The following is a 15678-nucleotide window of genomic DNA, read 5'->3' on the forward strand; positions in this document are numbered from 1 at the left end:
CAATAAATTTGCATTCTTAATACAGTTGAAAAATCTAGCTGTTTGATATTGTAAGAGTAAAATATTTATTTCACTCTGAAGACGCTATCAAGGGGAAGACTTTAGTCTTTGTTGGAATGAAGTTTGTCGGAAAATGATTTCTTGAAAAGTGTTGCCTTATTGAGATGCCACAGCCATCCATGCCAACAGAGCAAAACTAACCATGCTCTCTAGGTGGGATGGGTGGCATAGTCTCGTTCCCCTATCAATCACAGCCAATCATGGGTGTCTGGGAGCTCATGAATGACAAAGGTAATGCTTTTCTCTGAGTGCTGGCTGGCTTCATGTGTCTTGGAGAAAGTACATGATAGCCTTCACCCTAATGGATTGGTAGCTGGCATTCAATAGGGAGCAAATAGGGGAGACCTTACTGTTTTGTGAGAATTTGCAGTAAGGTCTGCTAAGGCGTTAGGAGAAAATGTAAAAAGAAAAATAAATAAATAAATTGGGAATTCATTTTGGCAAATTTCTCCATAATGCTTTCTTCTAATTAGATAAGATAAGATAAGATAATACTTTATTAATCCCCATATAGAGAAATTAGGGTGTCACAGCAGCAATTAGGGATTCCTATTAAGCATAGGAATAAGCATGTAAAATTTCATGAATTCAGTTCATCTACAAACTGAGAGATTTGATTCTGAATATATATATTTAAAAAAAAGATGCAAAAAAAAAAGAAGGTCCTAAATAGTGTGATAAGGTTTATAAAGGAAATATACATGTATACAGTATATGTATATCACAGTGACATATATCAAGAAAGAAGCTTTTCAATTGTGCAGAGCTTAAGCCTTATTCAAAGTCGCTAAGCTTCAGATAATACAAGTCGACAAAAACAGCAAACATTTTTTGGTTGAATTTTGAGATTTTTTTTTTTTTATCACTACAGTTTAAGATTACACATGTTACAGGTGGATTCTAGCCAACAAATCTGAAAATGGATTGACATGACCAAAAAAAGAAAGAAAAAAACAACAACCAAACAACAAAGCAGGCTTTAATTGTGTTTATCAGAATCTCCAGAGCAGCTGTGAACATCTGTGAACATCAGCTGTGAACAGCCATGACTGAGTATGAGTGCTCCTGTCTTTTCATTGACAATCTGAAACTACACTCACATATGTAACTGTACATCGAAATGTCTGTAGTTCATTTATATTAATGCCAAATCTGTATGGTTAGTCATCTTCAGCTGTGGTCAGGCAAGCACAAGTGATTTTTGGCTGCATATTAGGGGACAGAGCAGGAAGAAGGGAGGCAGTCATAAGGGTATTGGTTTGTTGGCGTCATGTTCACATGCTCCAACTATGGCATGATGTTAACACTGGAGCTTTTCCCTTAGCCTGCTTTAAACACATGAGGTGTTTTAACTGGCATGCTCCAAACCAGCCTGCATCCATCGTGCTCTTTGTGAGGCTGACTTTAGCTAATGTAACCAATAATTTGTGGTTTATTTCTGCATGACTTTTAGACTTGTGAGGTTTATAGCACAGCAACTACATAGCAACAGTTTCAGTGTTAGAGCTAAATATTTACATGCTATAAACCAGTAATATTTAGAGCAACATTGATTTCACAGAAATCAAGTAGAGCAGATTACAACAGATATAAAAGATATAAAACAGTTAAAACACAAAATGCTTAAAACTCTCTATACTGTATATTAAAATATAAAATTTTACAAATATACTTTTACAAAGGCCAATATTGCTTTAAAAAGTGCTTACCATTGTTTCTACATGTTTTAGTGGGATGTCGTTGCTGGGAGCCTGAAAAGGATATGAAAAAAAGAGTGTGAGAAAAAATGGTAAGTTGATTGAAGAAAGCAGCTAAGAGGCAAACTGTGGAAAAAGCCTGCAGGTGATTCTCTGTGCCAGCACCTTGGCATAGCACAGCTTCAGTTCATTGCCCTTCAGGAGAAACCATAAAGATCAGCCTTTCCAGCTGTAAACAGGAAGGTGGTACATGCATCAACAGGGAATTACCAATTTGTACTACTATATATTACTATTATATAGCCTTTTCTAAACAGATGTCATGAGGAAGAATGATTTCTACTCTCAAAGTTTTTTTTCTCTCCTTTATTTTTCATGCTTGCCACTGTCGCATCTGGCTTACTCATTAGGGAGCTAAATCTACATCCAGATTTCTGTAAAGTTGCTTATGCTTATTTTTAAATGTTATACAGAAGAAAACTGAGTTACATTAAATAAATAAAAAATTGCTTTCTCCCTCTGGTCTTTATGACCCGAGTCCATTGAGATACAATGATATATTCATTAGTGCAACTATGGTTTTCAAAATGAAGTTTTTCAATGATAAAAAGTATAAACTGTTTAATTCTTGTGATATTGCAGCATAGGTGATGAGGTTTTGTGAGTGTAAGTGTGTATGCACATTAAGTCTGATGCACCGGAGGTCCCTTCCAGAAAACTACACAGAAAGGCAGACAGACTTGGGCTGGGCTCAGTGTGTAGGAGCATCGATAAACAACCTGGGCAAATATTTAGACAAGGCTACATAGCTTCATCATTAGTCAATGAGAGAACAACAGAGAATGTCTGACCAGGGCTACAGCAGCACCATATACAGAAGTGCAACCAAGACTTCAGCAGAGGAGTTGGCCCAGAGCAAAGTGTTCATTTATGGCTAGTTACAACCCCTTAGATCCATGATGTCATCAGCCAACGCAACTCAGTCTATCTAAAGAGTTATACCTGTGTAAGAAAACCATGCCTGTTCAAGAGAACGTGCATCTGGAGGCAAATGTTTTAATAGCACCAAACAGAGCCAAGAAAGTAATAGTTATGACCTATACTTCTGTTTTCTTATTGGGTAACTGTAGTTCCTTAAACTACTGTTGAACCTGAAGAGATGGGAGGGTGAAGTAGAATACATATCACAGAGGTGAACTGCATATGAACATAATAGAAGAACCGCTGTGACTCGGATTTTAAGGAAATTCACAACAGCTTTACTTCAGTCAAAACCTGAGCCACCCGACGGCTGAGTGGTCACTGATGTAATGTGAATCATCAAATCTCAGCTCCACAAGAGACTTTGCCTGTCTGTCTCTGTGTGTGAGAAATATAATCTCTTGGAAAACACTAGTACTGCACCTCTAACAGCATGAAATGTTAAATGTAGTAATCCTAAATGTAGTGTGCTCAGTAGTAATCACTTCATAATGAACTTCTAGAGTTACTGTAAATCACAGCCCCCAGACCAGCCAGCTGTCAGGAACAAATGAATCATAGATGCATGAGTTTGTTGGCTAATATTCTTGTTAAAACTACAGAAACAGCACTAATTGATAGATCACTGAATAGCACAGAATACTGTTAATGCAGTTTGCGGAATTACTTTATACAACTTCAGTAAGTACTTTATCCTGGTCGGGGTCACAGTGGATCTGAAGAGTATTCTGGGAATACTAGGCATAAGGTGAGATAGTCCTTAGGGGTGGTGCTGGACCTGACCAATGCCTACTATAACCCTAGCCCAGGGATGACCATTCTTATCCAGAAAGGGCCAGTGTGGGTGCAGGTGTTCCTTCCAACCAACAGAAGCCAAACATATGTCTGCTAAAAAAGCAAGATCAACTGAGTAAACAGTTGGAATCAGATGGGGCTCCTGCTTGATTGGAATGAAAACCTACACCCACATCAGCCCACTGAGGTTAAGATTGGACACCCTTGCCCCATATGATGCATGAAACACAGAGTTGTCTCCACACCATGGACCGCAGCAAAAGGTATTTACATGAGATGGGAATACACCCTGGATGAGACACGAGTCTATCACATGTGCACACACATTTACACACTCATTCACCCCTAGGGACAATTTAGCATAGCAATGGACAGTGAGAGGAAATCGGACAATCTGGAGAAAACCTACACGAACACAGGGAGAACATGTGAAACTCCACACAAACAGTAACCCAAGCTAAGGATCGAATCATGGAGATGTGAGTTTGCAACACTACACTCTGCATCACCATGCAAACCTGTTTGAAAAATATGCTAAAATGTGTTTGAGTCTTTAAGTCACATCAATCATTTACAAACCTATAAACCAAGTTAGCCAAGTTAAGTAGCCAAGTTTTTTCCAGCAGTGGGTACTTCTCACATAAGAAGGTTTTCATTTGGAACATTTTCTTTGACTCCTGAGAAGAGTTGCATAACATACGATCCAACCAGCAACAAAAACACAGTGTGGATTTGTCGATAAGCCAGATTTCGAGGCTTTGTTCCTCTGAAACAAGTCTGGCAGTTAGTCTCCAACTCTGTGGTATGAGCCTGAGGAACAGGCTAGCTGCAATGAGGTGTGAGGTCATGTGCTTGATGACTGTGGTGCCGAGGGTCTTCCACACCCTTTTCTCACACTGCCTGAGCACTCCACACTGCCAACTTCTCATAAACCCCTCTCTCCTTCATTCTGCTCACTCTCTACATGTTTGCTTACCTTCTTCTTCTCTCACTATTGTTTTTCAATATTTATAACATTCTCATTACAGAATAGCTAATTGCAAGATACTCATACTGAACATTCTGTATCTTTTCGATATATTCAGCTTTAGTTGTATTTTCTCAATGTTCTCTAGAGGTTAAAATGTATTGCAGTGCTAGATTCACTCTTACCGGAAGATGTATCGTGTGATGCGTTGTATTCAGTGTCTTTTTATTTAATGCTCTTTCTCTCTTTGTTATTTATGTTGTAGGGGTGTAACGCATTGCCGCTATCTGTGTCTATATCTGTGTCTGTATTTGGATTTAAACTCAAAGGGCCTAACCTGGAATGGGCAGCAGAAACACGTTCCAGATTTCTCTACACCTCATTATTCCCCTATGATGTTTTTACTGCAAAACTATTTAAGTCTTCGGCACATTCACCCTGTTAGCTGAATGCTCATTATCATGTTACCTGGTACTGATAGCTAGTGAACCCTATGCTTGTTTTGCACCTTGATATTTGCTCATCCCTTTTGACTTCAGTTACTAGATCCTTGTAGATATAGTATCACTGGGTTTTGTTTGGGGATTGGGTATATATACATATATGTGTGTGTGTGTGTGTGTGTGTTTTGTATACCAAGGGAGAGTGGTAAGTGTGTCTGTTTTGTGTTTTTTTTGTGTTGTGCTTGTGTAGTGAAGTTAGCTACTGGTGTCTTGCAGTTAGCTTGGAGCTTTGTTTCATAGGTAAAAACTCAGTTGTGCTCGTTGGTGTACGATATATTCCAATTCTTTTTTTCCTCTACTATAGTATCAGTTATACATCCCAACAATCCATAAAACCTTTTCTTCATTTAACCATTCTGCTATGGCCTTAGCCTTGGCTGGGATGTAACACTGTAAATAATACACATACAGTGTATTCTATTATATCAGTGTATTACATACATACATATACTTTATGTATGTACTTATCAGTATTTCCCTATTTGGTGTCATTCAGAAGAGGATAGGTTCCCCTTTGAGTCTGGTTTCTCTCAGGTTTTCTTCCTTCTGCTGTATCAGGGAGGTTTTCTTAAATGCAGATTTCTGCACTTCTGTGTGGAAAAAAGTCTGTTGTGAAAATCACTATACAATGCAATTCCTCACTGTTTCTTCTGATCACACCAAGTATTCATTTCTTTAACATTTAACCAGCAGCCATTTAATCATTTTCCATAACATACAAAAAGACACAACCAACCATGGTTTGGTTTGGTTTTGTTTTGGAAATGGTTTAAAAATGATTTCTGGGTGCTTTTTACACCTATTCATTTGTTTGTCCAAAATTGATTGTTTTTGTTTGTGTTTTGCTTTGGTTTGGTTAAGGCTGAAAATGTACTCATTAACTCTTTAATTGGTCAGATACAGTGATGTTAATATAGTAAACAAACCTCTGCAGAGTGTGGCTAAAAATCAGAAAAATCACCAGAGCATGGAGAACATGGAGCCGGTGCTAAATAAATGATTTGATTTGATTTCTTGTCTGTATCATATTGTATCACAATTATTTTCTCTTTTTTTCAGTGGTCCAAATATCCAGAACACCTTGCATTTCTACAGGGCTACAGCTCTGTTTATGGCTCAGTTTGTGCTTCATGTATCTGTTAAACAGCTTGCAGCTACAAAAATGTGGCTCGCAACTCACAATACACTATATGGCCAAAAGTATGTGGACACCAGTCCAATCACACCCGTATGTCTTTGCTGAACATCACATTCCAGATTTAGTCCCCTTTTGCTGTTATAATAACTTCCACTCTTTTGGGAAGGTTTCCACTAGATTTTGGAGAGTGGCTGTGGGGATTTGTGTTCATTCAGCCACAAGAACATTAGTGAGGTCAGCGTTCCAATTCATCCCAAAGGTGTTCAGTCGGGTTGAGGTCAGGTCACACTAAAGTATGCTTGGAACTAGACCAAGATCACCTCACTCACTAGATGATCCACTCACTTGGAACTAGATCAAGACACTCTCAGAACGGTTGTTTTGGTCCATATCCAAGTTTTAACCAGGCAAAACAAATCACACCAAGGAGAAGAGGCACCAGGGTTTGAATCAAGTGGACTGTATGTGGCCTTTTGACTGTCTACCTCTGATTACTCTCATTAGACATTAGTCAATCTTCAAGCTGAACTTACATTTCCAGACAGTTTGTTCTATCATGCTGTTGCACAATGACTGTCTGGGTGGTTGTTGTAAGCCACTGCTTCTTCCATGCTGCACTTTCACCTGCAATTCAGCATAAACCACAGCTAAGACACATGGTGCCCAGCTTGAAAGAGACTGCAGTGCCATTCTTCAACCCATCGTTTTACCTCCACGAGAGTATTAGAGTGTACAGGCACTGAGCCTCTAATGTGGCTCTGTACTTATCACATGGGTTTACCACTTCTGTAAGTGATTCTAGGGACTCAAATTATAGCCCACTTCAGAGCATATGGTAGAAGAAGGAAAAAAATAAAAGGTACAAGGAGTTTTCTAAATGGAGGGAACAAAAACAATGAACGGAGCCTCCTTTAAAATGGCCCAGAGCTAAAAATAAGACAGCAGTGCTCATTTGAAAACCATGGGAAAGTTTGTTTTGTGCAGTCCACAGCCCATTCAGTATAAAAGAGTGTGTGCCATCTTCAAGAAAGAGAGAAAAAGACACTCTGGTAATGGAGTGACTGTGTATAGCTGCTATAACATAAGTGATAACAGGAACTAACTTGTTTTGTAGACATTCCACAACATTAAATTTAATTATAAATGGAAAAAAACACTATTTCATCCTTTATTAACCCTTTCATGCATGAATTATGAAGTCATGATCAGTGAATTTCTTTCTCTGTGTGTTTTTACACTTCTTTAGGCATAAAAAAATATTTTATCTTCATTTCTCTTTTACATACATTTTTCAAAAAGTTGTTGAATTGTCCACTCCAGTGGACTGCATGCGTTCAAACGATGAATTAGTGTCCACTCTAGTGGCTGTTATGCAGTTATTCTACTGAATTCCTTGCAATATCCAGAAAATGGCTTTTGAATAGCTGTCTACTGTAGTGACCACTATGTATGAAAGGGTTAAGTAAAGGATTGTTAGCTTTGTCAAAATGCTGTGGTGTATATATAAGTAATAAAAGAACATCTATGTGTGCTATTACTGAAAAATAATCAATGCCAGTGTGGGACAATAACTCCAGATTGTGCTGGGCTTCATAATCTCCATAACACCACACCACTGTTGATTATTTTATTATAACAGTACTTCATGTAATGTTCCTTACATATTACACATTTATTTCTTAAATTTTTTATGCAGCCTTTAACCAGAAATTTTTATGTGTATTTTACATTTATATCAGGATTTGGTAAATTTAAAAATACAAAAAAAAAAAAAAAGTTTTGTACTCTGTATGCATTGTATTTGCATACAGTGCTAAGATGTGCAGCATTAATACATACTCTGGATCATGCATATTACTTTAAATAGGATAATCTCAGAATGCCTCATTATAATGGGATCCACATTCAGATTCTCCATCACATTTGGTCAGCTCTGTTTAGCATTGCGAAGAGGAAATTCTGGGTGTGTGCTGGGGTTTCTCTGACTCCCTTCCTCCTGACGTGGCCCACAATCTCAAAATATACTGTCTTTATTTGGTTTCTTTGTTTTCCCTGTCACATAGGTTTCCTAAAACATTTATTTATTTCTACAGTGTTCTGCAAAAATCGTAGCTTGTCCTCCATTCTCATGACTATCCTATGGTGGAAAACTTAAATTTACAGATTTTCCTTTGATTGTTACAAAGCACTGACACTAGTGACCATATTACCAAGTACGCATTTTTACGTGTTAAATAACAACATGTTCTTAATTTGTTTTTCGCCAGACTTAGAATATGTGGAATGTCTACTGTACAAGTCCCTATCTGTTATTATATTACTTTTATTGTTACTATAGTAAACGTGAGATTTGAATTACAGTCAGTAATTATGCTCAGAGCTGCTATTATTTAAAAAAAAAAAGAAAAGAAAAAAAAAACCACACACACCTTCTGAAAAATCAGAATCCAACAGTGCTGTGGTATAAAACATTTTATTACAGTTACTTTTGGTTTTATTTTAAACCAGACGTTTCAACAGTCCATGTTGCATATACTCTTTTTTTCTCTGTAGTGTAGGAAACAGATACATATTTGAATAACTTTCATGTGAATAGCAGTTAAGCATGAATTTATGTTCCAGTGAAAATTCATCAAACCACAGAACTCTATGAATATAGCTATACATGTCTGATGAATGATTAGAGGGAGAGAAAAAAAGCCTTTTCTTTTTCCAGAGTGAGTATGCATTTAGTCACACAAACTTATTTTTAAAGCCGATCCAATCTGCAGGACTCAAAATACAAAACAAGCTAAAAGCAGAAGGATGTGGGAGAACTCAAACTCTTTATGTAGTCCAGTGTCTCCTACTGGGGAGTACACATGTCCTTTTTTTTTTATTCTTTCTAGCATGCCAAAACAGTTTATCAGAAGAGGTTGGAGGTGGGGTACATTGTGTATCATCACCAAAAAAAACCCTTGTAATCATCCAGAACATGGGATTATCTGAAACCTGTGTACACGAGCTGGATGAGAAGGCAGACAGCTGCTTGATCTGGCCAGCATGAGTTTCCTGTAAAAGTGTCCCACACTGAACGCCTAAAAAGGATATGTTATTCTACTTATCTGCTAGCAGTGTGATTTACACATGGCTCAGGCCAGCACAGCTGAAACTGGAACATTTAATAAATAAAAAAGGACATCGGCTAGTCTCCCCTTGGTCTCCTCTAAGGACAACAAGAATAAGAGAGCAAGTTAGTGTTATAGGAAATATTATTGAATATTGCACTTATATCAGCAACAGGTGGTCAGATTTTTAAGTTTTAATAGTGAATCACCTGCTTAACCTTTTTAGGTATAGCATCCACACTTATGGACAATTTAAAGTTGGTTTTAGAAAAATATAAGAATTAAATCACCTCCAAACTGAGACCATTACTGTAATTTAATATAAATCATTATCCTGATTAGCTGTGTCCGAATATCCCTACTACCCTAGGCGAGAAGCAGTACGCCAAAGAAGTATGCCTGAATTCTTAGTATTCATAAAACAGTAGGCAAGAAATACCCGGATGACCTACTGCTTCCGCTGAGATTCTGCAGTATGGAGTTAATGGAAACTGTGCTATCCCATAAGGCAATGGGACTGGCACGGAAGAGCTGTCAGAATCAAAAATGGTGGAAGGCAGTGCGTTGGCGCTTTTTTCCTTGTGGTTAAACCGTACTTACATTTATACATTTATGGCATTTGGCAGACACCCTTATCCAGAGCGACTTACATTTTATCTCCTTTTATACAACTGAGCAGTTGAGGGTTAAGGGCTTTGCTCAAGTGCCCAGCAGTGGCAGGTTGGTAGTGCTGGGATTTGAACTCATGGTCTTCCAATCAGGAGTTCAATGTCTTAACCACTGAGCTACTACTGCCCCCTACTGAAGGTTTAAACAACAAAAAAAAAAAACTGCTGCTGTGCAGGTGCTCTAATCTGGCTCTAATATGCTCTTTAAGTTTTTGATGATGTCATAGGTCATATGACAATGCCAACATGGTGGCTGTAGTATGTCCGGATTGTATTTATACTACACACATATACTGATCATTACATACTGTACCAATGGTCAAGCAGTAGGTACTGAATCGAATGCAGTACATATTATCACAGTACATGATTTCGGACATAGTCAATCACTCTTTACAATTGTGGTGAGCGGAAAAGCATCTCAGCATGCATAAAACATGAGCGCAGGCTCAACCACAGTTGAAGATTAGGAAAAAAATCACCTGGTCTTTTCCCAGCCTTCAACTGTCCAGTGTGGGTGAGTGTGTGTGCACATGATAGCCTCAGATTCTTGTTCTTGGCTGACAGGAGTGGAACCTGATGTGGTCTTCTTCAGTTGTAGCCCATCCACCTCAAGGTTTGGTGTGCTGTGCCACGGTGGTATAGAGTGACTGAGTTACTATATCCTTCCTGGCAGCTCGAACCAATGTGGCCATTTTCCACTGACCTCTCCTATCAACAAGGCGTTTCCACCTACAGAACAATGTTTGTTGTTTTTCACACTATTCTGTGTAACTCTAGAGACTGTTGTATGTGAAAATCCCAAGAGATCAGAAGTTTCTGAAATATTCAAACCAGCCCTTCTGGTGCCAACATCCATGTCACAGTTAAAGACACAGAGATCACACTTTTTCTTCATTCTGATGGTTGACATTAACTGAAGCTCTTGACCTGTATCTTCATGATTTTATTTTTTTGCATTACACTACTGCCACGTGATTGGTTGATTAGTTGATTAACTGCATGAATGTGCAGGTGTACAGGTGTTCCTAATAAAGTGGACTGGGAGTGTGAGATTGTCTATCATTTTGTTCATCCACATTTAATATGATGGACCTGAATGGTAACAAATTTTGTCTTAGCACATTAGAACTTTTTTTTTTTTCGTTTCAGGTATGATGTTTCTTTTTCACTCATGGTGCTCCCACAAAGACAATCGGTTACATTTTAACTCAAGTAATATTTGTCTAAATTCATGTGACATGCTGTTTTCAGTAATAAAAATTATATAAAGAATCTGAATATGTGGTTTTAATAATTGATGCCCAACAGTGTTTAAATGAGGGCAGGTGAAAGCAGGCAGACAAAGCATCTTTCTAGCATGTAAACAGGGCAGTTTGCATGTCTCATGAGAGCTCAATGGAAAGAATTCCTCCATCCAGCTGAAGAATCAGCCGCTGTGAGAACCAGCAAATGGAATTGCCCTCTGACCTCATGTTGATTCTCCCAACAGAGGCTGGACATCACAGTGGACTCTCCAATATGTGCCATATACAGTGTGTGTGTGAGAGAGAGAGACTCTCTCCAGGATCTGAGCTTTAAACACACACACACACACACACACACACACACACACACATATATACACTCTAGTGGACCATCGAGGAGAGACGCTGGCCTGTTTACTGTCACTAAGCTTGTGGAATGTGTTTCGCTCTCTTCTGGCCTATTATGGCCAACAGCACACTCGAATGATTCAGGAGCAAAGCATTGTGCAAGTACGTGTGTGTGGGTCTGCATTTGCCTATGCGTGCGAGTTAGAATGGGGCACATATTTGGCTGTATTATAGCCATACATACCTTTGGGAGACCTGTTAAATGGTAAATGGTAAGCACTTATATAGCACCTTTTTTAACCTTAGCAGTTCTACAAAGCGCTTTGAACAGTGTTTTGGGTGGTCTGAACAAAAAAGCTGACTAACAGCAATTGTGACTGCTGTCAGTGTTATATATGTGTATCCATGCTCTGATCAAGCTTGCTTCGCCTTAGTAAACACTAGGAACTACCCAAAACACTGTTTGTCATTCACCCATTCACACACCAATGGTAGCAGAGCTGCTATGCATGTACAAGCACATGTAATTATTTTTATATTGTAATAATAATGATGATGATGATGATGATGACTGATTGATTGATTGATTGATTATTTTTAATCACCATCCACGGCCAATGTTGTACATTTGCATCTATAAATATAGTGGCTTGCAGTATTATAAATGTTAATGCATTTGGTTTGGCTCCAAAAGTTAACTGTTAAGACTCAATACGACTGAGTCAGTCGAGTTAAGTTAACTTGAGTTAACTTTGTCAAATACATGTAATCTAGCAAAGTTATTGTAGTTAACTAACTTCTGTAGCTAACATCAGTGGCATAACTTTTAAAGTAATGGAAAAAAATAACAATGAAACTTTACACAGACAAGCATGAAATGTTGATTGAGCTTTGGTGCAGGAAACATTTTAATATATCTGTATTTTAATGGGAATTTATTTATATTCTGTCTAAGTGGTTTCATGTAACTGTATATGGAATGACATCATGAGCTATCTATTTCTCTAATATGTATATGTATGCATAAGATACTGAATCTCAGCAGTGTTGGTGGAAAATACAAGGACGCATAAAACATGAAGTAAGTGGAGTGTAGTGAAACCCACATTTGTGTATGTGTACCTCTTTGGCAATGTCAGCCTGAAGTAATAATGTGCACAAGGACACGCAAATGACTTTGAGATAAAAAATAAGTCATCATAAGGAGCTGTTTGGCTCGGTCTTGTACACAAAATGTAACTGGGCACAGCATGCCAGTATGTGAGGCTATAAACATTTTCCTAATTGAAAGATCTTGCCCATCTTTAGAAAGCAAGTCAACAGAAAACAATGTGCTGGCTCTGGTGTTCGGTAAGGTTTTATGTGTTGTAATGCCAGTGTTTTAATGCAGTATCTACAACCCATAAGCATGAAAGTTTACATGGGTGATGCTGATGTATGCCATTTGAAAAAAACAGATTCTAGATAAACGGTATTCCTCAAAGCCCTCGCTCCATCTCCATATCTCTGTCTCTTTCTCTTTCCCTGTATCTCTGTGGGCAAGTGCAACGTCCTGGCTTGTAAGATGAAGAGCTGGCCAACATGAGAGCACGTCTGTGGAATGCATCCTGGCAGTGTGAGCGTGCCAGAATGCACCACAGCACAGCCTAAACGTACTCCTGGTCGAGTGCTGACAACAAACACAACACCAGCAGTAACATAAGCATCATAACTCTTCAGATATAGCCAAGTCTCTGCTACTCATGTCTGAATTTTCCCAATTAAACTGAAACTGGTGTTTACTTTTTGATTCAAAGAATTCTGACTAAATGTGTGTTTAGGTGTGCATAAATTGCAGCCCCATGCGGCACAGAACTCATCCATCCCCTCAGCACTCAGGAATTCACCAAAGAAGGAGTCAAGGGCAGCCAGCAATGCTGCCCTTACCCTTCTGATTCCACTCATATTGTATCATTTTATAGGAATATTGGGTCATGCTCAGAGTTAAGCGCACATAGTGAGGATTTAATACTGAAATTACTGAAATATCGGTATTCAAACCTCAGACTAAACTAAAGACTAAAGTCTTAAGCGCTAAACAGAAGTTACCTGAGAATTGCACACCTGGACTAGAGTTTGCTCAAAAAAGGTGTGTCTCAATTACGCACGATTCTGAATTAATTAATAATATTTTATAACTAATTAATTAAAAGTAACAGTAAATGTTTTTTTTTTCTTTTTTTCCCACACAGAGGAGACAGCATTTTAATTGGAGATACAACTTTCCTCAAGAACTGGATTTTTATGCACCACGCATATTAAAAGTGAGCTATCAGTGTAGCAGTGTAAGCTTGGCCACCTTATCCTTCATATCATGGACATGTTTTCTTTACAGGAAAGGTCATCAAATTGACACAACATTTCCATTACTCAAAGACAGCTAATTAAAGACTGTAGTATTATTAAAAAATAGCCTACATTCCAGCACACATTCCAATTTCATCACTCCCGGTTAGGTATCTTGTGGCTACATTAAATCTCTGCACATATTTAATTATAAGAAGACAACATAAAACCTAGAATTTAAAATCTTAGGATTGGCCAGATCAACTGCTGCCAAATATTAAGGGTAGAATCCATACTGTTATATGAATCACATTTGCAAGGATTAATATAATGTTTACAACTAGGACTATTCTTGAAGCAATATATTGGCAATAAACTGGACTCTTAAATTAATCAATTATTACAGTGCTTGCCATCTTCTCATTCATATAAGTCTAATATTTTTAGTTTTCATTTTAAATGTTCCCTTGCTTTTATTTTAAATCATATTACATTTGACAGCAAAGGGGAAAAAGCCATTATCTCTTCAGTTCACATATTTTATCCTTGATGTTTTTCCAGGATTAAAGGTAAGTGCTTGCATTTAAAAAAAAAAAAAAAAAAGGAAAGAAAGAAAGAAAAAGAAAAAAGGCAGTGGTTTAGATACTACTGAAGAACCTATCTGTTCAATCTGGAAACCTCAGAGAAAGTGAAAGAGATAACTGATTTAAGCAGATGTGTAACCCATCTCTGACGACATAACTTTCCCTGCATAAATGTTGCTGCAATTGTTGGACTTAAGGTGCTGACCATTTCTTTAGAAAATATACTAAGCGCTACAATAGGACACCAATTTCAGTCCTAGCTGTTAGTCCTAAGACATTTTTCCACCAGTGGAACCTGTGACTGTAGTTCCTTGGAAGCTCCTGATCCAGAACAGGTATTTTTCTACAGACAAGGAACTACTGGGGTATCTCTTAGTGTTCTGAATGTTGTTGATTTTGTAAATTCAAGCCCCACAGAATGACTCCCATGCCTCATGTTTTTAAATCAAAGGATAACTGAACATTTGTATATTCTGTAACATACACTGACACAGAGAAGACCGAAAAAGCAGTAGTAGAAGAATTGTTGTAGTAAAATTCCAATAAAATAACAGATTGCATATAGTCCCTGAAATGATCTACATCTGATATCTGACATGCTGATTTCAAGTGCTCATGTTAAGTCAAGTCTTAACTGCATTGATCTGCATTAATATAAATTCAGCTCTTACACTCTGCCAGCAGGTCCAAGTATTACATTAGAAAATTTGGCCGGAATCATGCTTATTTTCAAACATCAGTAGAGTCAGGTTTTCACAAGTACACATTTGTTCTCTTCTCCTCACTAGTGATTTTAAAACATTGCCTAACTTCTGTTTAAATGGTTATAAATGGTTTGAATGTCTGCATTTGGTGCCTGAGGGAACTGCTCCTTTGGGCAGGTAGACGTCTGGCCTGCATACCAGTGATCAGCTTTGTTCAAAACACCTTCAATGAACTGAAAATGGTACAAATAAAAAGGCACATATCTTTTTGACGTTGGGAAAACGATATAAATTTGATTTATGTGAAAACATCATTAATTCTGTGAAGCCAGAGAACAACCTAAAATTTATTGAAAGTGCAGAAAAGGTCATGTTCACCAAGGACTGTTGCCAGAAATAAAAAATAATGTTGCCAGAGGTGTCCAAGCAGTGGAGAAAAAAAAAGCCTTTTAATACTCTAAATACACACTTTCAACCAAAAAAGGGAAAGATCTCTAAGATATTGTTTATTCTTTGTTATCCTAACAGGCTTATCTGGGCTTGTCTTTTGGATT

The 15678-nt window shown here is 37.8% G+C and overlaps 1 protein-coding gene across 16 annotated transcripts in view; it reads right to left on the reverse strand.

Annotated features, from left to right (window-relative positions):
- The window catches only part of tns1b (tensin 1b), a 265947-nt gene that overhangs the window by 70609 nt on the left and 179660 nt on the right, over positions 1–15678 (reverse strand). For 12 of the 16 annotated variants that reach the window (XM_053627378.1, XM_053627392.1, XM_053627380.1 and 9 more), the window contains one exon: positions 1770–1811. The exons of the other annotated variants lie outside the window; for them this stretch is intronic. In XM_053627378.1, the coding sequence (XP_053483353.1) occupies positions 1770–1811 (42 nt within the window). The remainder of the gene's footprint in view (positions 1–1769; positions 1812–15678) is intronic. 16 annotated transcript variants of the gene reach the window in all.

Source organism: Ictalurus furcatus, chromosome 6 (assembly GCF_023375685.1).
Source record: "Ictalurus furcatus strain D&B chromosome 6, Billie_1.0, whole genome shotgun sequence".
Classification (NCBI taxonomy): Eukaryota; Metazoa; Chordata; class Actinopteri; order Siluriformes; family Ictaluridae; genus Ictalurus; species Ictalurus furcatus.